Below are 20784 nucleotides of genomic sequence, written 5' to 3' on the forward strand. Positions count from 1 at the left end.
GGAACTAGAGATCAAATTGCCAACATCCACTGGATCATCAAAAGAGCAAGAGAGTTCCAGAAAAGCATCTGCTTCTGCTTTATTGACTATGCCAAAGCCTTTGACTGTGTGGATCACAATAAACTGTGGAAAATTCTGAAAGAGATGGGAATACCAGACCACCTGACCTGCCTCTTGAGAAATCTGTATGCAGGTCAGGAAGCAACAGTTAGAACTGGACATGGAACAACAGACTGGTTCCAAATAGGAAAAGGAGTATGTCAAGGCTGTATATTGTCACCCTGCTTATTTAACTTATATGCAGAGTACATCATGAGAAACGCTGAGCTGGATGAAGCACAAAGTGGAATCAAGATTGCTGGGAGAAATATCAATAACCTCAGATATGCAGATGACACCACCCTAATGGCAGAAAGTAAAGACGAACTCAAGAGCTTTTTGATGAAGGTGAAAGAGGAGAGTGAAAAAGCTAGCTTAAAACTCAACATTCAAAAAACTAACATCATGGCATCCAATCTCATCATTTCATAACAAATAGATGGAAGAAAAATGCAAACAGTGACAGACTTTATTTTCTTGGGCTCCAAAACCACCGCAGACAGTGACTGCAGCCATGAAACTCAAAGATGCCTGCTCCTTACAAGAAAAGCTATGACAAACCCAGATAACATATTAAAAAGCAGAAACATCACTTTGCTGACAAATGTCCCTATAGTCAAAGCTATGGTTTTTCCAGTAGTCATGTATGGATGTGAGAGTTGGACCATAAAAAAAGCTGAAGCCAAAGAATCTATGCTTTTGAACTGCAGTGTTGGAGAAGACTCTTGAGAGTCTTTTGGACTGCAAGGACATCCAACCAGTCAATCCTAAAAGAAATCAGTCCTGAATATTCATTGGAAAGACTGATGCTGAAGCTGAAACTCCAATACTTTGGCCACCTGATGCAAAGAACTGACTCACTGGAAAAGACCCTGATGCTGGCAAAGATTGAAGGTGGGAGAAGGGGACGACAGAGGATGAGATGATTGGATGGCATCACTGACTCAATGGACATGAGTCTGAGTAAACTCCGGGAGCTGGTGACGGACAGGGAGGCCTGGTGTGCTGCAGTCCATGGGGTCTCAAACTGTCAGACACGACTGAGCTACTGAACCGAGAGATAATTTGCCTACAGTGACAACCAGGAAACTTTTACAAAGACTAGTAAACACATTGGGAATCATCTATAAATCTTGTATATACAGATACACTGTTGTAAATGTCTCATTTTCATCATGCTTTTCAAAAGAACTCAACATTAAAACATTTTTCACAGAAGATAGATTTCTTTTGGTCTCCCACAATGGTTAACTAATGAGAAATTTTTTAATCCAGTCTACATAACACTACAAACTATAGCATTAATAACAATGTTATTCTCTAAAATGCATTATATGGTACAATTATGTAATAAAATTCGTAACTGTTAAGAAAAATCTATTTCCAGATATTTCACTTGCTTTACACATTTAACTATATTGAGACTTCCAGATTGCTTCAGAAGATTAAATTTTTAGTATCTAGAGAAAGCTATGTGGCATACCCAGTTCACTGCAAATTCTTAAAGGCAAGAGACAAAATATTCACATTACTTCTAAAATTGAGCAACTAATGTTTTATAACTCAAGTATACAGTCACTATCAAATTACCATTTTCTGGTTTTCATAGCATTCTTATTTGAAAGTATCAGTTTGTGTTTGTCCATCCAAATACATATATAAATACAAGCTCTTATCTTGCTGACTAATTATTCTCAGCTCGTAACATAACCAGCACAGTACACCCTTCAAATGTGAATTGAGTGAATATAAAATACCATCAAGAACAGGACAGGCTTCCTCAGGATGGAATGTCCTTCATCACTGGGGAAGACTACTCATCATTAAGAATAACAGTTTGAATTACTGAAGAAATGCAGATCAAAATTACAATGAGGGGCTTTCCTGGCGACTCAATGGTAAAGAATCCGCCTGCCAATGCAGGAGACATTGGTTTGATCCCTGATCTGGGAAGATCTCACACACCAGGGAGCAACGAGCACCGTGTGCCCCAACTATCGAGCCCGTGCTCTAGAGCCCAAGAGGTGCAACCACTGAGCCCACGTATACCACAGCTGCTGAAGCCCACGCACCAAGAGCCTACGCTCCGCAAGAGAAGCCACTGCAACGAGAAGCCCTTGCCCAGTAAGTGATGAGTAGCCCCCGCTCCCCAAAATGAAAGAAAGGCCCACATATCAACAAACATCCAGCACAGCCAAAAATAATTTTTTTTTTAATATCTTGATAAACACAACCATACAAAAGCTATGGGAGGCAGCAAAAGCAATTCTCAGAGGGAAGTTCAGAGTGATGCAAGCATTTTTCAAAAACAAAAGAAAAATCTCAAGCTAACTTATCACCTAGAAAAATTAGAAAAAAAAGAACAAACAAAACCCAAAGTCAGCAGGAGGAAGGAAATAACAAAGATAAGGGAGGAAATAAATACAATAGAGGTTGAAAAAACAGGAAGGGAATTCTAAGGAGCCCGTGCACCTCAACAAGAGAAGCCACAGCAGGAAGAAGCCCAGTGGTCCAGTGCTTAAGACTCTGCACTTTCACTGCCAAGAGCCTGGGTTTGATCCCTGGTTGGGGAACTAAGATCCCACAATCCTCGTGGCGCAACCGAAAAAAAAAAAAAGGAACCAAGAGTTCATGCTTTGAAATAATAAATAAAACTAACAAACCTCTGGTCAGGTTCACCAAGAAGAGAAGAGAGAACCCAAATAAACAAAATAAGAAATGAAAAAAGAGAAACCTCAATCCATACCATAGAAGTACAAAAAACCTTAAGAGAAATTTACAAACAATTATATGCCAACAAATTTGACAACCTAGAAGAAACAGACAACTTTCTAGAAACATACAGTCCTCCAAAACGGACTAAGAAGAGACAATTTGAACAGACTGCTCACTAAAAGTGAAATAAAATCTGTAATTTAAAAAACAACAACAAAAAAACTCCCTACAAACAAAAGTCCAGGACCACATGACTTCACAGGCAAGTTCTACCAAACATACAAAGAAGAATTTATATTGATCCTTCTCAAATTCCTTCAAAAGATTGAAGAGGAGACTCCCAAGGACATTCTATGAAGGTACCGTCTCCCTGATAGCAAAACCCAGACAAAGACACCATCAAAAAAGAAAATTACAGGGCTTCCTTGGTGGCTCGGGGGTAAAGAATCCACCTGCCAGTGCAGATGACACGGGTTTGATCCCTGATGAAGATTCCACATGCCACTGGAGAGTAGACCCCGCCTGTCATAACTAGAAAAACATTCACACAACAACAAACACCCAATACAGCCAAAAAAATTTTTGAGGAGAAAAAAAAAAGATTCCAGGTCAATATCCTTGATGAATATAGACACAAAACTTCTCCACAAAATATTAGCAAACTGAATCCAACAACAACTGAAAAAGATGACATTCCACAACCAAGTAGGATTTATCCCAAGTTAACAAAGATGGTTCACCATATGCAAAACAATGTAATACACCATAAAAACAAAAGAAATCTTGAAAACCACACAATCATTTCAATAGACACAGAGAAAACATCTGAGAAAATTTAATATCATTCACGACAAAAACTCTTACTGGGGCTCCCCTGGTGGCTCAGCGGTAAAGAATATACCTGCCAATAAAGGAGATACAGGTCCAACCCCTGATCTGGGAAGATCCCACGGGCAGCAGAGCAGCCAGGCCTATGCACCACAACTACTGAGCCTGTCCTCCAGAGGCCAGGAGCTGCAACTGCTCAGTCCAAATCCTGCAACTAGTGCAGCCTGAACACCCTCTAACCCAGGCTCCCCCGTAAGAAAAGCCACTGCAATCAGAAGGCCATGAGCCACGGTGAGTAGCCTCCACTCACTGAAACTAGAGAAAAGCAGGTGCAGCAATGAATACCCAACAAAGCCAAAAATAAAATGATTAAATATTTAAATAAATTTAAAAAAAAAAAACCCTCTTACCAAAGTGAGTACAGAGGAGAATATATCTCAACATAATAAAAGCTATTTCTGACAGTCAGTCAGTCAATATAAAGCTCAACGGTGAAAACCTGAAAGCATTCCCACTAAAATCTGGAATAAGGCAAGGATGCCAGCTCTTACCACTTCTACTCAACATAGTATGGGAAGTCCAAGCCTCAGCAATCAGACAAAAGAAAGAAAGAAAAGGTATGCAAACTGGAAGGGAAGAGGTAAAGCTGTCACTATACGCACATGACATGGTACAATATATAGAAAACCCTAAGGACCTTCACACAAAAACTACTCGATCTTATAAATGAATTCAGTAAAGCAGCAGGATATAAGATTAACTTTTAGAAATCAGTTGTGTAAATTTCTTCTCATTACCAATGAAATATCAGATCGGGAATGTTAAAAAAAAACGATACTTTTCAAAATCACACCGAAAAAATAAAATACCTAGGAATAAACCTGACCGAAAAAGTCAGAAGACTTATACACTAAGAACTGTAATATTTCAGTAAAGGAAATTAAAGAGAATTCAAAGAAATCAGAAGATATCCCATGCTCCTGAATTGAGAAAATATGCATTGTTAAAACAACAATGCTACCCAAAACAATTTACAGACTGAACGCAATTCTTAGCAAATTACATTTTTTGCAGAACTAAACTATTTGGAATAAATAATCCAAAAGTTCACATAGAACCATAAAAGAACCAGAATTGCCAAAGGAATCCTGAGGGAAAAAAACAAACCAGGAGACATAACTCTCCCAAACTTCACACAATACTACAAAGCTACGTAATCAAAACAATGTGATATTGATACAAAAATAGACATCCAGATCAACAGAACAGAACAGACAGCCCAAAAATAAACCCACACACCTAACATCAATGAATCTTCGACCAAGGAATCAAGAATATAAAATGGGAAAAAGACAGTCTCTTCAGCAACTGGTATTGGGAAAGTTGGAGCTGTATGTAAATCAATGAAATTGGGATACACCCTCACATCATGCAAAAAAATAAACTCAAAATGGCTTAAAGACAAACATAACACATAATGCCATACAATTTCTAGAAGGAAGCATGGACCAAACAGCCTCTAATACAAATCATACCAATATTTTCTTAGGTCAGTCTACCAAGGCAATAGAAATAAAAACAAAATAAACAAATGGAAACTAACAAAACTTAAAAGCTTTTCCACACCAAAGGAAATCATAAAAAAATGAAAAAACAACCTACAGAAGGGGAGAAAATACATGCTTCTGTTGCTGTTTAGTTGCTAAGTCGTGTCCAACTCTTTGTGACCCATGGATTATAACCTGCCAGACTCCCCTGTTCATGGGATTTTCCAGGCAAGAATATTGGAGTGGGTTGCCATTTCCTTCTTCAAGGGATCTTTCCAACCTAGGGATCAAACTCAGGTCTCCTGCATAGGAGGCAGATTCTTTACCACTGAGCTACCTGGGAAACCCAAAGACGACATAAAGGGGCAGTAAGCACATAAGAAGATGCTTTCTATTAGAGAAACGCAAAACAAAACTACAGTGAGGGCTTCCCCAGTGGCTGAGGGGTAAAGAATCCACCAGGCCGTGCAGGAGACACAGGTTGGATCCCTGATCTGGGAAGATCCCGCATGTTGAACAATTAAGCCCATTCGCCACAACTATGGAGCCTGTGCTCTGGAGCCCAGGAGCAGTAACTACAGAGCTTGGAAGCTTCAACTGCTGAAGCCGAAGAGCCCTAGAGGCCATGCTCCTCAACATGAGAAGCCACCACAATGAGAAGCCCTTGAGCACAACTAGAGAGCAGCCCCTGCTTTGCGCTACTAGAGAAAAGCCCAAACAGCAAAAGACCCAGCATGGCCACAAATAAATAAATAGAGATAAAATGATTAAAAACAAACAAACAAACAATGAAGTATCACCTCACACTGGTCAGAATGGCCATCATTAGGGGGAAAAAAAGAACAGTCATCATTAAAAAGTCTATAAAATAACAAATTCTGGAGAGGGTGTAGAGAAAATGGAAGCCTCCTAAACTGTTGGGGAGACTGTAAGTTCATGCAGCTACTATGGAAAACAGCACAGAGGTTCCTCAAAAAATAAAAACAGAGTTACCACAATCTAGCAATCCCAGTCCTGGGCATATACCTAGACAAAAGTATAATTCAAAAAGATACAAGCACCCCTGTGCTCATAGCAGTACTAGTCACACAACAGCCAAGACCAGGAAACAACCAAAACGTCCAGTGACAGATGAATGGATAAAGATGATGTGGTGCGTATACACAGCAGACTACTACTCGACCATTGAAAAGAATGTGATAGTGTTGTTCGCAGCAACACGGACGGGCCTGGAGATTATCACACTAAGTGAAGTAAGTTCGACAGACAAAACAAATATACAATATCACTTATACGTGGAATCTAAAATATGGCACAAATGAACTATTTACAGGCTCAAATGGCAGAAAGTGAAGAGGAACTAAAAAACCTCTTGATGAAAGTGAAAGAGGAGAGGGAAAAAGTTGGCTTAAAGCTCAACATTCAGAAAATGAAGATCATGGCATCTGGTCCCATCACTTCATGGCAAATAGATGGGGAAACAGTGGAAACAGTGTCAGACTTTATTTTGGGGGGCTCCAAAATCACTGCAGATGGTGATTGCAGCCATGAAATTTGAAGACGCTTACTCCTTGGAAGAAAAGTTATGACCAACCTAGACAGCATATTCAAAAGCAGAGACATTACTTTGCCAACAAAGGTCTGTCTAGTCAAGGCTATGGTTTTTCCAGTGGTCATGTATGGATGTGAGAGTTGGACTGTGAAGAAAACTGAGCGCCGAAGAATTGATGCTTTTGAACTGTGGTGTTGGAGAAGACTCTTGAGAGTCCCTTGGACTGCAAGGAGATCCAACCAGTCCATTCTGAAGGAGATCAGCCCTGGGATTTCTTTGGAAGCAATGATGCTAAAGTTGAACCTCCAGTACTTTGGCCACTTCATGCAAAGAGTTGACTCATTGGAAAAGACTGATGATGGGAGGGATTGGGGGCATGAGGAGAAGAGGACGACAGAGGATGATATGGCTGGATGGCATCACCGACTCGACGGACATGAGTCTGAGTGAACTCCGGGAGTTGGTGATGGACAGGGAGGCCTGGCGTGCTGCGATTCATGGGGTCACAAAGAGTCAGACACGACTGAGCTGAACTGAACTGAACAGAACAGGCTCAAAGACATAGAGAACAGACCTGTGGTTGCCAAGGAGGGCGGGTAGAGGGAGCGGGAAGGACTGGGAGTTTGGGGTTAGTAGATATAAACTATACAGGCCATAGGGTTGCATAGAGTTGGACTCAACTGAAGCAACTTAGCACTCACGCACGCACGGATGCATGCATATTACATTTAGAATGAATAAATAACAATGTCCTAGTGCACAGCAAGGGAACTAGATCCAATCTCCTGGGATATACCATAATGGAAAAGGATATATATATATATATATATATATATATATATATATAAAGAATGTATATATGTGTATAACTGAGTCACCTTGTTGTATAGCAGAAATTAACATAACACTATAAATCAACTATACTTCTACTAAAAATAAAAAGCAGCAAGCATAAACAGGAAAAAATAAAACAAACTCTTGTGTCTCCTGCATTGGCAAGCAGATTCTTTACCACTAGCGCCACCTGGGAAGTCCTAAAGTTCTTCCAATATCTCTAAAGTACAAGCAAGCAAACTTTTTTAATAGCAGTTCAAAAAGCATCAACTTAGTAAATTACAACCAGCTTTTAAATAAAGAAATAAAACAAAACTATAAGGACACATTGCCCAAACAGCTAAACAATGTTCAAGAAAACTCTTTCACACATATAATACATGGGTTCCAATGTAAAATTAAGATCATGGCATCTGGTCCCAACACTTCATGGCAAATAGATGGGGAAACAGTGGAAACAGTGGCTGACTTTATTTTGGGGTTGGGGGGGGGGGCAGTGCTCCAAAATCACTGTAGATGGTGACTGAAGCCATGAAATTAAGAGAGACTTGCTCCTTCGAAGAAAAGTTATGACCAACCTAGACAGCATATTAAAAAGCAGAGACATTACTTTGCCCACAAAGGTCCATCTAGTCAAAGCTATGGTTTTTCCAGTAGTCATGTATAGATGTGAGAGTCAGACTATAAAGAAAGCTGAGTGCCGAAGAATTGATGGTTTGAACTGTAGTGTTGGAGAAGACTCTTGAGAGTCCCTTGGACTGCAAGGAGATCCAACCAGACAATCATAAAGGAAATCAGTCCTCTATATTCATTGGAAGGACTGACGCTGAAGCTGAAACTCCAATACTTTGGCCACCTGATGCAAAGAACTGACTCACTGGAAAAGACCCTGATGCAGGGAAACACTTAAGGCAGGAAGAGAAGGGGATGACAGAGGATGAGATGGTTGGAAGGCATCACCAACTCGATGGACATGAGTTTGAGTAAACTCCAGGAGTTGGTGATGGACAGGGAGGCCTGGTGTGCTGCAGTCCATGGGGTCACAAAGAGTCAGACACAACTGAGCAACTGAACTGAATGTAAAATTACCACCGCCAAACTCTAGGACTGGGCTGCCTCAGGCCAAACTACAGGGAGAGAACACAGCCTCACCCATAAGCAGGAAATTGGACTAAAGATTTACTGAGCATGGCCCTGCCCACCGGAGGAAGACTCTGTGTTCCCCACGGCCGGTCCCTCCTATGAGAAGTTTGCACAAGCCTCTTATCTTCATCCATCAGAGCACAGACAGAATGAAGACCAGAACCACAGAAAACTAACCAAAATGATCACATGGATCACAGCCTTGTCAGTGAAACTATGAGCCGCCCAAGACGAACGGGTTAAAGTGGGGAGTTCTAACAAAACGTGGTCCACTGGAGAAAAAAATGGCAAACCACTTCAGCATCATTGCCTTTGAGAACCCCATGAACAGCATGAAAAGCCAAAAAGATATGACACTGAAAGATGAACCCTCCAGCAGGTCAGTAGGTGTCCAATATGCTACTGGAGAAGAACGGAGAAATAGCTCCAGAAGGAATGAGGAAGCTGAACCAAAGAGGAAACGATGCCCAGTTGTGGATGTGTCTGGTGGTGAGAGAAAAGTTCAATGCTATGAAGAGCAATACTGCATAGGAACCTGGAACGTCAGGCCCATGAATCAAGGTAAATTGGAAGTGGTCAAGCGGGATGGCAAGAGTGAACATAGACATTTTAGGAATCAGTGAACTAAAATGGATGGGAATGGGTGGATTTAATTCAGATGACCGTTATACCTACTGTGAGCAAGAATCCTTTAGAAGAAATGGAGTAGCCCTCATAGTCAACAAAAAAGTCCAAAATGCAGTACTTGGGTGCAATCTCAAGAATGACAGAAAGATCTCATTTCCAAGGCAAACCATTCAATATCACAGTAATCCAAGTCTATGCCCCAACCACTAATGCCAATGAAGCTGAAGTTGAACGGTTCTATGATGATCTACAAGACCTTCTAGAACTAACAGCCAAAAAAAATGTTCTTTCCATCATGAAGTGAAGTTGCTCAGTTGTGTCCAATTCTTTGTGACCCCATGGACTGTAGCCTAACAGGCTCCTCCATTCATGGGATTTTCCAGGCATGAGTACTGGAGTGGGTTGCCATTTCCTTCTCCAGGAGATCTTCCCAACCCAGGGATTGAACCCAGGTCTCCCACGTTGTAGGCAGACGCTTTACCATCTGAGCCACCAGGGAAGTCCTTTTCATCATAGGGGACTGGACTGCAAAAGTAGGAAGTCAAGAGATACCTGGAGTAAAAGGCAAGTTTGACCTTGGAGCACAAAATGAAGCAGGGCAAAGGCTAACAGAGTTTTGCCGAGAGAACACACTGTTCATAGCAAACACCCTCTTCCAACAACACCAGAGATGACTCTACATATGGACATCGCCAGATGGTCAATACAGAAATCAGACTGATTATATTCTTTGCAGCTGAGAATGGAGAAGCTCTATACAGTCAGCAAAAACAAGACGTGGAGCTGACTGTGGCTCAGACCATGAGCTCCTTAATGCAAAATTCAGGCTCAAATAGAAGAAAGTAGGGAAAATCACTAGGCCATTCAAGTATGACCTAAATCAAATCCCTTAGGATTATACAGTAGAAGTTACAAATAGATTCCAGGGATTAATCTGACACAGAGTGTCTGAAGAACTATGGACAGAGGTTCCTAACACTGTATAGGAAGTGGCGACTAAAACCATCCCCAAGAAAAAGAAATACAGCAAGACAAAATGGTTGTCTGAGGAGGACTTAGAAATAGCTGAGAAAAGAAGAGAAGCAAAAGACAAAGGAGAAAAGGAAAAATATACTTAACTGAATGCAGAGTTCCAAAAAATAGCAAGGAAAGATAAGAAAACCTTCTTAAGTGAACAATGCAAAGAAATAAAGGAAAATAAGAGACTGGGAAAGACTTGAGATCTCTTCGAGAAAATTAGAGATACCAAGGGAAAATTTCATGCAAAAATGGACAGAAATGGTATAGATACAACAGAAGCAGAAGATATTAGGAAAAGGTGGCAAGAATACACAGAGCTATACAAAAAGATATTAATGACCCTGATAACCAAGATAGTGTAATCACCTACCTAGAGCCGGACATCCTGGAGAATGAAGTCAAGTCGGCCATAGGAAGCATTACTACTAACAAAAACTGGTGGAGGTGATGAATTCCAGCTGAGCTCTTTCAAATCCTAAAGGATGATGCTGTGAAAGTGCTCCACTCAATATGCCAGCAGATTTGGAAAATTCAGCAGTGGCCACAGGACTGGAAAAGGTCAGTTTTCATTCCAATCCCAAAAAAGGGGAATGCCAAGAAATGTTCAAACTACCACACAATCGCATGCTAGCAAAGTAATGCTCCAAATTCTCCAAGTGAGGCTTCAGCAGTACATGAATGAAGAACTTCCAGATGTACAAGCCAGACTTAGAAAAGGCATCAAATTGCCAACATACATTGGATCATAGAGAAAGCAAGGGAATTCCAGAAAAACATGTACTTCTGTCTCATTGACACTGCTAAAACCTTTGACTGTGTGGATCACAACAAACCATGCTTCTGCTGCTGCTGTTAAGTCGCTTCAGTCGTGTCCAGCTCTGTGCAACCCCATAGACAGCAGCCCACCAGGCTCCCCTGTCCCAGGGATTCTCAAGGCAAGAACACCGGAGTGGGTTGCCAGTTCCTTCTCCACAACAAACCATGGAAAATTCTTAGAGATGCGAATACCAGTCAGTCCACCTTACCTGCCTCCTGAGAAATCAAGAAGCAACAGTTAGAACCAGACATGGAACAAAGACTGGTTCCAAATTGAGAAAGGAGTACATCAAGGCTGTATATTGTCTCCCTGTTTATTTAACTTACGTGCAGAGTACATCAGAGTACATCATGCAAAATGTCGGGCTAGATAAAGCACAAGCTGCAATAACCTCAGGTACACAGATGACACCACCCTAATGGCAAAAAGCAAAGAGGAACTAAACAGCCTCTTGATGAGGTTCAAAGAGGAGAATGAAAAAGCTGGCTTAAATCTCAACTTTCAAAAAACTAAGATCATGGCATCCGGTCCCATCAGTCCCATTACTTCATGGCAAATAGATGGGGAAAAAGTGTAAACAGTGACAGATTTTATTTTCCTGGGCTCCTAATGTCTGTTGACAGTGACTGCAGCCATGAAATTAAAAGACGCTTGCTCCTTGGAAGAAAAGTTATGACAAACCTAGACAGCTTATTTAAAAGCATAAACATTACTTTGCTGACAAAGGTCCATACGGTCAAACCTATGGCTTTTCAAGTATTTATGTACAGATGTGAGAGTTGGACCATAAAGAAGGCTTAGCACTGAGGAATTGATGCTTTTGAACTATGCTGTTGGAGAAGAGTCTTGAGAGTCCTTTGGATGGCAAGGAGATCAAACCAGTCAATCCTAAAGGAAACTAATCCTGAGTATTCATTGGAAGCACTGATACTGAAGCTGAAGCTCTAATACTTTGACCACCTGATGGGAAGAGCTGACTCACTGGAAAAGACCCTGATGCTGGGAAAGACTGGAGGCAAGAGAAGACTGTAAGACTATACCTAACATTACTAACTAAACCGATAATTGCTAGAAGTAACTATGATCCTGCTACGCCATGATGATACTACACAAGTTCTTCTGCCACTTTAAAGTCAAATTCCCTTCGAACAACAACTCAGAACCATAGAGCCCACATGCCGCAACTTAAGACTGCAGATCCCTCATGCCCCAACTAAGACCCAGCACAGCCAAATAAATAAGTAAATAAAAATAAATATTTTTTAAAAACTACAATGAGGTTATCACCTCACACTGGTCTGAACAGCCATCATTAAAGAATCTATAAAGTATAAATGCTGGAGAGGGTGTGGAGAAAAGGGAAATCTCCTACATTGTTGGTAGGAATGTAAACTGGTACAGCCACTATGGAATATGGAGGTTCCTGAAAAACCTAGAAACAGAGCTACCATATGAGCCAGCAGTCCCACTCCTGGATATATAACCGAGAAACCGTAATTCAAAAGGACGCCCACACTGCGACGTGGCACTATTTGCAATAGCCGGGACATGGAAGCAACCTCAGCATTCATCAACAGAGGACTAAGGAAGACGTGGTACGTGTGTACAACAAAACAGAGCTCAGTGATAAAAAGGACTAAATTATGCCATTTGCAGCAACATGAAGGACCCAGAGACTGGCATACAGAGTGAAGTCAGTCAGTATGAGGAGGATAAGGATAACATAGCTTATATGCGAGATCTAGAAAAATGGTACAGATGAATCTGTCTGCAAAGCAGAAACAGAGTCACAAATTACACATGAGGAAAACAAACTTATGGTTACCAAGGAGGAGAGGGGAAGGTGGGATGAAATAGGAGACTGGGATTGACACATATATGTCATATTACTATATATAAAATAGATAACTAATGAGAACCTACTGTATCGCACAGGGAACTCTCCTCAATGCTCTGTGGTGACCTAAACGGAAAGAAAATCTAAAAAAGGTGGCTATATGCATACACATTAATGATTTATCTTGCTGTACAACAGAAACTAACACAACATTGTGAAGAAACAATTTTTAAAAAATTTTTTAACTAAAAAAAAATAAGAGTTTGGATAGGATCAAAAATCCATTCTAAAAACATATGAGCTTAGGATTTTAAAAATACTGTACACACAAGCAGCAAGTACTATTTAAGTACTCACTAAATAGTTACTTTAATTTTTTCTTGTTTTCTTAAGTTTTTATAATATAGATTACTACTAGAATAAAGTAAGAAAAACTGTAACAGTTATTTTAATAAAGAAAAATCAAACAGAGCACCACTCAATTAAATAATAAAATGATGGGACTTCCCCTTGGTTGTCCAGTAATTAAGAACCCACCAAGCAATGCAGGGGATGCAGGTTTGATCCCTGGTCAGGAAACTAAGGGGCTTTGTGGTGGATTAAGCAGGAAAGAATGTGCCTGCAATGCAGGAAACCCAGGTTCAATCCCTGGGTTGAAAAGATCCTCTGGGGAAGGGAATGGATCCCCATTCCAGTATTCTTGCCTGGAGAATGCCATCGACAGAGGAGCCTGGCAGGCTACAGTTCACAGGGTGGCAAAGAGTCTGACACAACTGAGCAACTAAGACACACACACAAACAAGAAACTAAGATTCCACATGCTGCAGAGCAACTAAGCCTGAGAGCCACAACTCGGAGCCCACCAGCCACAACCAGAGAGTTCGTGTGCTGCAACAGAAGATCTCACAACACAGCAGGGGCCCCACGCACCAGGTACCACAACTAAGACCTGACGCGACCAATAAACAAACATTTTTTTGAAAATTTAATAAAACAATGACTTTTCTTTTTAGGAAGTACCTTTTCTTGAAAGACAACAGCAGTTTCCAGCCCGGGCATGATGTCCAGCAGGAGTCTGCAAGCTGCAGTGTTTAAAGGGGGCTCTCGGCTTGTCATCACATATGCATTCACCAGCTGTAAAGAAGAGCGATACTTTTCATCTGAAATTCAACCCAATCAAATTAATGAAGTCTAATAAATCCATACCATATTCCCATAGCTTGCCTAAAGAATATTAAAGATTGTAAGGCTATACCTAACATACTAACTAAACCTATAATTATTGGAAATAATTATGATCCTGCTATGCCATGATACCATACAAGTTCTTCTGCCATTTTAAAGTCAAATTCCCTTCAAACAACAACTCAGCAACCACAGAAATTAAAACTCAAGTTATCACAAAAAAATCACCTCCCATCCTTATACTTTTTCAGAAAGATAAAACAGAGCAAGACAAGCCTCCCCTCACCTCTCCCTGATTCTTGACAATGATTAATGAAAAAACTTTGAGTTTCATATTTTATATAAATATAATAATAATGCTTTTTGGCACTCATGAGATAAAAAAACCCTGGCTCTCTAAGTGGCACTGTGTTCTGTTACTGGATATACAATAGTGGATAAGACACAGTCCCATCACCAAAAGGTTCATAATCCAAAATAGATGACAGCTGGGAAAAAAAAGTATCGTTAAGTACAGGATGCTACAGAAGCCTGGAGGAGATCATAAACCTTGCAAAGGAATCAGAAAGGCTGCAGAGAGGAAGGGGTGCCAAGCAAGACCATGAAGAACAAGGAGGAACAGCTAACAAGGGGTGAAAAGGAAAGGAGGCAAAGGGCAAGAACTAAAAATTGAAAGAACAAAGGCCATGACAAACAGGTTTATAAACCAAAATAAGATATTTAAAGTTCATCATGAGAGCAATGGGAAACCACTAATGCATTTTAAGCAAGACAGTGAGTGCCATGATCACTTTTTGCATTTGATAAAGAATGGGTTGGAGGAAGACAAGATAAGAAGAGAAACCAATTAAGAGGCTATTGCAGTACCAACAGAGGTATGGTGGTGGTTAGCCTAAGGTCTGGGAACAAGGGGAGAAAGAAGTCGAGGGATTTGGGAAGACTAGGGGTAGGGACCCGTAAGAGCTGTAACCTCACTGAATAAGAGAGCTTAGAGGAATAAAGGAGGCTTTCCAGGTGGCGCCAGTGGTAAAGAATCAGGAGATGCCAATGCAGGAGACTCAAGAGATGCAGGTTCAATTTCTGGGTCAGGAAGATACCCTGGAGGAGGAAACGGCAACCTGCTCCAGTATTCTTGCTGGGAAAAATCCCATGGACAGAAGAGCCCAGTGGGGTACAGTCCATGGGGTCACAAAGATGAGTCAGACATGACTGAGCATGCACACACGCTAGAGGAATAAAGGAACTTCTAGCTGGTTAGGAAAGGACACCATCACTGAGCTAGAGAATAAGAGAAACAGACTACGGGGCAAGCAACTGGACATGCAGAACTCAAGGTGCCTTTGGGAAATATCCATGTGGGGATCAGAAGGCAAGCTGGAAGTGATCTGAAGCAGAGGAGAGATGCCAGTGAAAGAGAAGTAAAACTGAGAATTAATATAGATAGTAACTACTGAGCCCTCATGTGGCAGGTTCTATACCAAGCACTTTTCAGACTTAATTTCACTCAAGGATTACAAAAATATATTAAGGTTAATCACTATCATCCCCATTTTATAATTAGGGAAATAAAGCTTGGAGAGGCTTAAGCTGCCCAAAGATCAAAATGTCAAAGAAGAGTAGAGCTGCACTGAAACCCCAAACATGGACCCCAAAGCCCATGCTCTCAAGTATCACGCTATTTGCCTCCAAAAATAAACGTCATTATTACTATGAGTTACTACTATGTTTAGGAGGTGTAATACATACTTTTCCCCCCTCATTTACTCAACAGACCTGGGTAAAATAACTCAGGTTATTTAACTTCCTTTCCTTTCCTCCTCCACATGTCCAGTGCATAGCATGCACACATATAGTGTGCACACCCACACAGTGTGCACACCCACAGTGTCAGTGCAGAAGCATGCTGCACACATCACTCTTAATTTTCCTATTCAGGAATCTAAGAGAACTTCTATATTTCCAAATTCAAAATCATCTCACTCCAGTATGAGCAGAGATGCCTTGAGAACCCTCATCAATATGCAACTGAACACCAAAGAGAAAATACCCTGGCCCCAGCCAGGACTTTGGTAATAAACAAGTCCATAATTAGTCTTATTTCACTGAACCAATACCAGATTAAAAAATCTATCCAGTCTATTCCCAACTTTGTCAAGACCTCAGGAGAAAGTACAGGAAAATAAAGGTAAAGCATCTGTTGATGATAATCTCTGGAGAAAATTAAGAAGCAAACCTACTGCATTCATGAAATCATCATTCTTGAAGAGTATTCTCAGCAAATGGCCCAGCATACACTCTGGATCAGCTCGACCTGCCGAGAGAAGAGGGGAGGAGCAAAGGAATGAGTAAGTCGTCCCAGTTAAGCAGCTCAGACCTCTGGAAAGGAACCAGGGTGGTTTTAAGTACCATTAAAAGGCCAGCAAAAATTAACAGAAACGAAGAAAAGATTCTCTTGATGAACTAGATCTCGTAAGAAGCATTCTTTAAAACTAAAAATGACAATAAAAAACTTCAAACACTGCTTTCTAACCTTCCCATCTCCCAGTATACTGTCTACACATCAAGGCCAAATTAAACAAATGAGCACAAGACCCAGAGCAGCATCACTCAGAGTATACAAGGTCTATAGAAGAATCATAAAGGATCCCAAGAGAATGGAAATGCCTGACCTCCCAAAGAGAAAAAGGAAGGAAGCATAGCTTCTCTTGATGGGTGGCCTGGAGTGAAAACAGGTTCCAAGCCCAGTCTCTCAGCTATAATGCCAACAGCAGCAGCAGCACGTCCTCAAACCTGTAACAACAGGCCAGGTTTGAGGGAGAGGGGAGTCCCACCAAGCAATTGCTAAAGATAAAGTGAACTTGGTCATCTTGGTCATCAACTTCTGAGCTCCTAGAAAAAGAAAGGAGGCCAGGAATCTAGGATTTACTCAATACACAGCCTAAGAATGAAAGAATTCGCTAATCGTTGGGAAAATTATTGGTTTGCTTTTAAAACAGGTATCATCTATTTTACTTAATTTTCCTTTTAGAGCGGCAAGTTTAGTCAAAGGATACAGTTTCAGATGAAGATATATACGTTGCTGATAAAGTTTTTACCAAGCTGTAATTAATACCGCAAAGTAATTCACAAAACAGAAGTTAGAGAATGGCATCAGGAAAACAAATGTGGACCTCAGATGACCTAACTTTCTCTGTTTATAAATGATGAAACTAAGACCCTTATTCTTTTTTAAAGAAATTATGCCTAGTAACAAATATGTTTTAATATAAGAGACAGAGAGGAAATAAATTATCTTTAAATCTCTACTGAAAAAAGGCATTCTTCTCTCCCTTCTTCCTTGTTACCATTTCATCCTTTCCAAGGCAATGTCACTAAGCATGATAATCTGTTTTAATTCTTTTCACAACTCATGAGTTAATTTATTTTCACTTTCCCACTTTTTCTTGCTCTTACTGCCTTACTGAAGATGTGAGTTCAAAAAGCAAATAGTTCTCAAAGTCACAAGTGGGGATATCTAGGACAAGAGCACCAGGTAACATCACATAATAACTAGACACTCAATCTGAAATGCCTAGCTTACTTACATTTGGGAATAAAAGTCTAAGAAACAGAAGTATAACACTGGTACATTCAGGTGGATAGACAAAGTTCTTATTTTTATTAAGTTCAACTCATTCTCACTGTCTCTCCAGTTACAAGATCTCAGTCTCTTCTCTCCAAAAAGAACTGCCTCTGGTTTTATGAAGAGAAAATTTATATGCCACATGGACCCATATGACTTAAGTTGTGCCCCCTGGTAATCTACCTTCGAACATAAAATGGCAGTCTCAAGTCCCACATAGTTCTGTACTGTAGCAAATTCCATGCCAAGGCAGGCTGGGTCTTCATGGCTCACTGACCCAAAAGAAAACCACGTTAACCTGAGGTAGCATATTTTAGCTACGGAACATTAAAGTAGACACCAAGAAGTCCATTTATTATTCAAGGTTCCAAGTATCAATTTCATAACTAAAAGGCATTAAATGCATTCTCAACCACATTTCCCCACTAGTAAAAGGATAATTATTGTTGTTAGAAAGATGAAGGCACACAAAGTATAGCATCTTTTGGTTCAAAAGTCAAAAAGAGAGAACATTTTTTTTTCTTTTAAAATCTTTGTAATCATTTCAACTAATAAGGTATATCTATATAATATCCTTTAAGTACTTGATAAATATTAAAAATATTTCCATTTTTCCAGTAATGTATTTTTCCTTGCTGCCCCCACCTTGAGCAATATTTTAAGAAATTGTATTTCAACTGAAAAATAGTCCTTATAGTAAGCAGTTTTCTATTGTAAGAAAATTAGAGCCAGAATTAAGAAAACACAGATCTCACCAGGATGCCGATCATCAAATGGGTCTGGATCCCCCTTACGATATTCTTCAGTTTCTTTTTCAATCAATTCAGACATCCTAATACAAAGGGAAGACAAGGTCAATGCTAAACAAGCATAGAAAAGAAAGATATACCACCACCTACAATAGTCAATGTTAACAGTCAAGGTACAAAATAAAAGCAAAAAATTAGAAAGAGGGTGTTGTCCTGACAAATATAAAGATCTAACCAACCATCTCATAAAACAATTTCCACTCCCAGATTCATTCTTCTCTCCAACTCTCCTGTCTCAAAAAACAGCACTACTATCCCCTCAGAAGCCAACAACCCGGGAGACATCCTTAAGTCCTTCCTTCTTCTCCCCTTCCCCACTGCAATAACTCTTACTAGCTCTACCTGACAAAATATCTCCTGACTTCCATCATTTCTTTAAGTCTTGACCAGAAATGTCCAGACCATACTGTTTTGGACTCTCTACTCTCAAAACAGCAGACTTCAGACCTCTTCTACTGTTCTTGACTTTGTTCAAATTACTTACCCTCTCTGTGCCTAACCTGTAATATGAGGATAACAGTGCCTATCTTAGAGTTTCCCTGAGGTTTAAGTTAATATGTATGTACTCTGCTTAGAACAGAGCTTGACATCAGAGCTACTTAGGTGTTGTTCCTATGCAAACTGGGAATCAAAAACAAAAGGGGGGGTTCATGAGAGAGGGGACATATGTATACTTATGGCTGATTCATGTGGATATATGGCAGAAACCAACACAATATTGTAAAGCAATTATCCTCCAATTAAAAATAAACAAATTAGGGGGAAAAAAAAGAACAAATGGGGCTCCCTCAATGGCTTAGTGGTAAAGGATTCACCTGCAAATGCAGGAGACATGGGTTCATCCCTGATCCAGGAAGAACCCACAAGGTTCCAGAAGACTCAGAGCAATTATAAGTCCATGCACCACAATTATTGAGCCTGGGAGCTGCAATTACTGAGCCCATGAGCCCTAGAGCTAGTGCCACCCAAGAGAAGCTAACACGCTGCAATGAAGACCCAGCACAGCCAAAAATAAACAAATAAAATTATTATTTAAAAAAACAGAAAACCAGTTAATCTAAGGCAGATACTGATGCGATACAGCAGGAGGGAGGCTTCTGGAGGTAGTTCTCAAGTTCTATAACTTGATCTAGGTGATGATTTTACAAGTAAAGAATCCATCAGAGCATTATACAACACACAGTCATTGCTTAGTATCTGTAAGGAATTGGTTCCAGGACCTCCCAGGGACACTACAATCCTCTGTCAAGTCCTTTACATAAAAATGGCATAGTACAGTTGGCCCTCCACATTCACCGATTCAAGCAACCATGGGTCAACTATAAATTACTGCACTGGCCAAAATGTTCATTCAGGTTTTTCTATAACCTCTTACAGAAAATACTGTAGGAAATAACCAGCGAACTAACAGACCCACAGTTTGGAGGATGGCAGGCATTTTAACCCATCTAAAACATACTTTTAACTCATCCTATTGCATCTTTAAATTCTCAGTCTAGCCTTGAAGATATCTTTTACGATCTTGCTCCATGTAATTTTAGCTTCCATTCCTAACATATACTCACCCTGCACTCTGGTGGAGCCCATTTCCTCCCTGCCACAGAAACATGCCGTTCATTCTCCCCTAGACAGATACCTTTTTCAGGCATATTTTCACTTTTCCTAGAAAACCTTGTCTTCTTTGCTTTTCATCAATATATGTTCTAACAACTTTCAAGCCCCTGTTCCAAGGAACCTTTACCACATACTATATTGGAAAGCCCACTGGATTTGGAGTTAAAACCCAGTACCCTAACCTTAGCTTTCTACTGCCTGGCTACAGTCTTTTTCAAGTAGCTCAGAGGATGGCTATCTTTTAACAATGTGGCTGTCAGTGATACTTTTACTAACAAATGAAGAAGCTGTCCTGATAAACAAAAGGTCCTCGAACACTTGAGTGAACAGATGAAACAGGCTTATTCAAATCCTTTCCAGTTTTCTAACCCCCGGAATATTCACAAACCATCTGCCCGATCTAGCACTTCATTACATACTATTCTGTACCACTACCCACTTTTTTTAGATCCATTTAGTTGCCTCCCAGATAGTTATCTCCTTGAACATAGGGTTCCTCTAGTTTAGGCTTTGCACCTCTGAATACCACAGTATA

General features: G+C 40.3%; 1 protein-coding gene across 2 annotated transcripts in view; it reads right to left on the reverse strand.

The window, feature by feature from the left end:
- The window catches only part of DCAF1 (DDB1 and CUL4 associated factor 1), an 82042-nt gene that overhangs the window by 50119 nt on the left and 11139 nt on the right, over positions 1-20784 (reverse strand). The window contains exons 3-5 of one of the 2 annotated variants that reach the window (XM_052643716.1): positions 18582-18658; positions 16442-16515; positions 14040-14153 (exon numbers count right to left, since the gene is read on the reverse strand). In XM_052643716.1, coding sequence (XP_052499676.1) covers positions 14040-14153; positions 16442-16515; positions 18582-18658 — 265 coding nt within the window. The remainder of the gene's footprint in view (positions 1-14039; positions 14154-16441; positions 16516-18581; positions 18659-20784) is intronic. The other variant, XM_052643724.1, reaches the window with a different exon arrangement.

This window comes from Budorcas taxicolor, chromosome 1 (genome assembly GCF_023091745.1).
Source record: "Budorcas taxicolor isolate Tak-1 chromosome 1, Takin1.1, whole genome shotgun sequence".
Classification (NCBI taxonomy): domain Eukaryota; kingdom Metazoa; phylum Chordata; class Mammalia; order Artiodactyla; family Bovidae; genus Budorcas; species Budorcas taxicolor.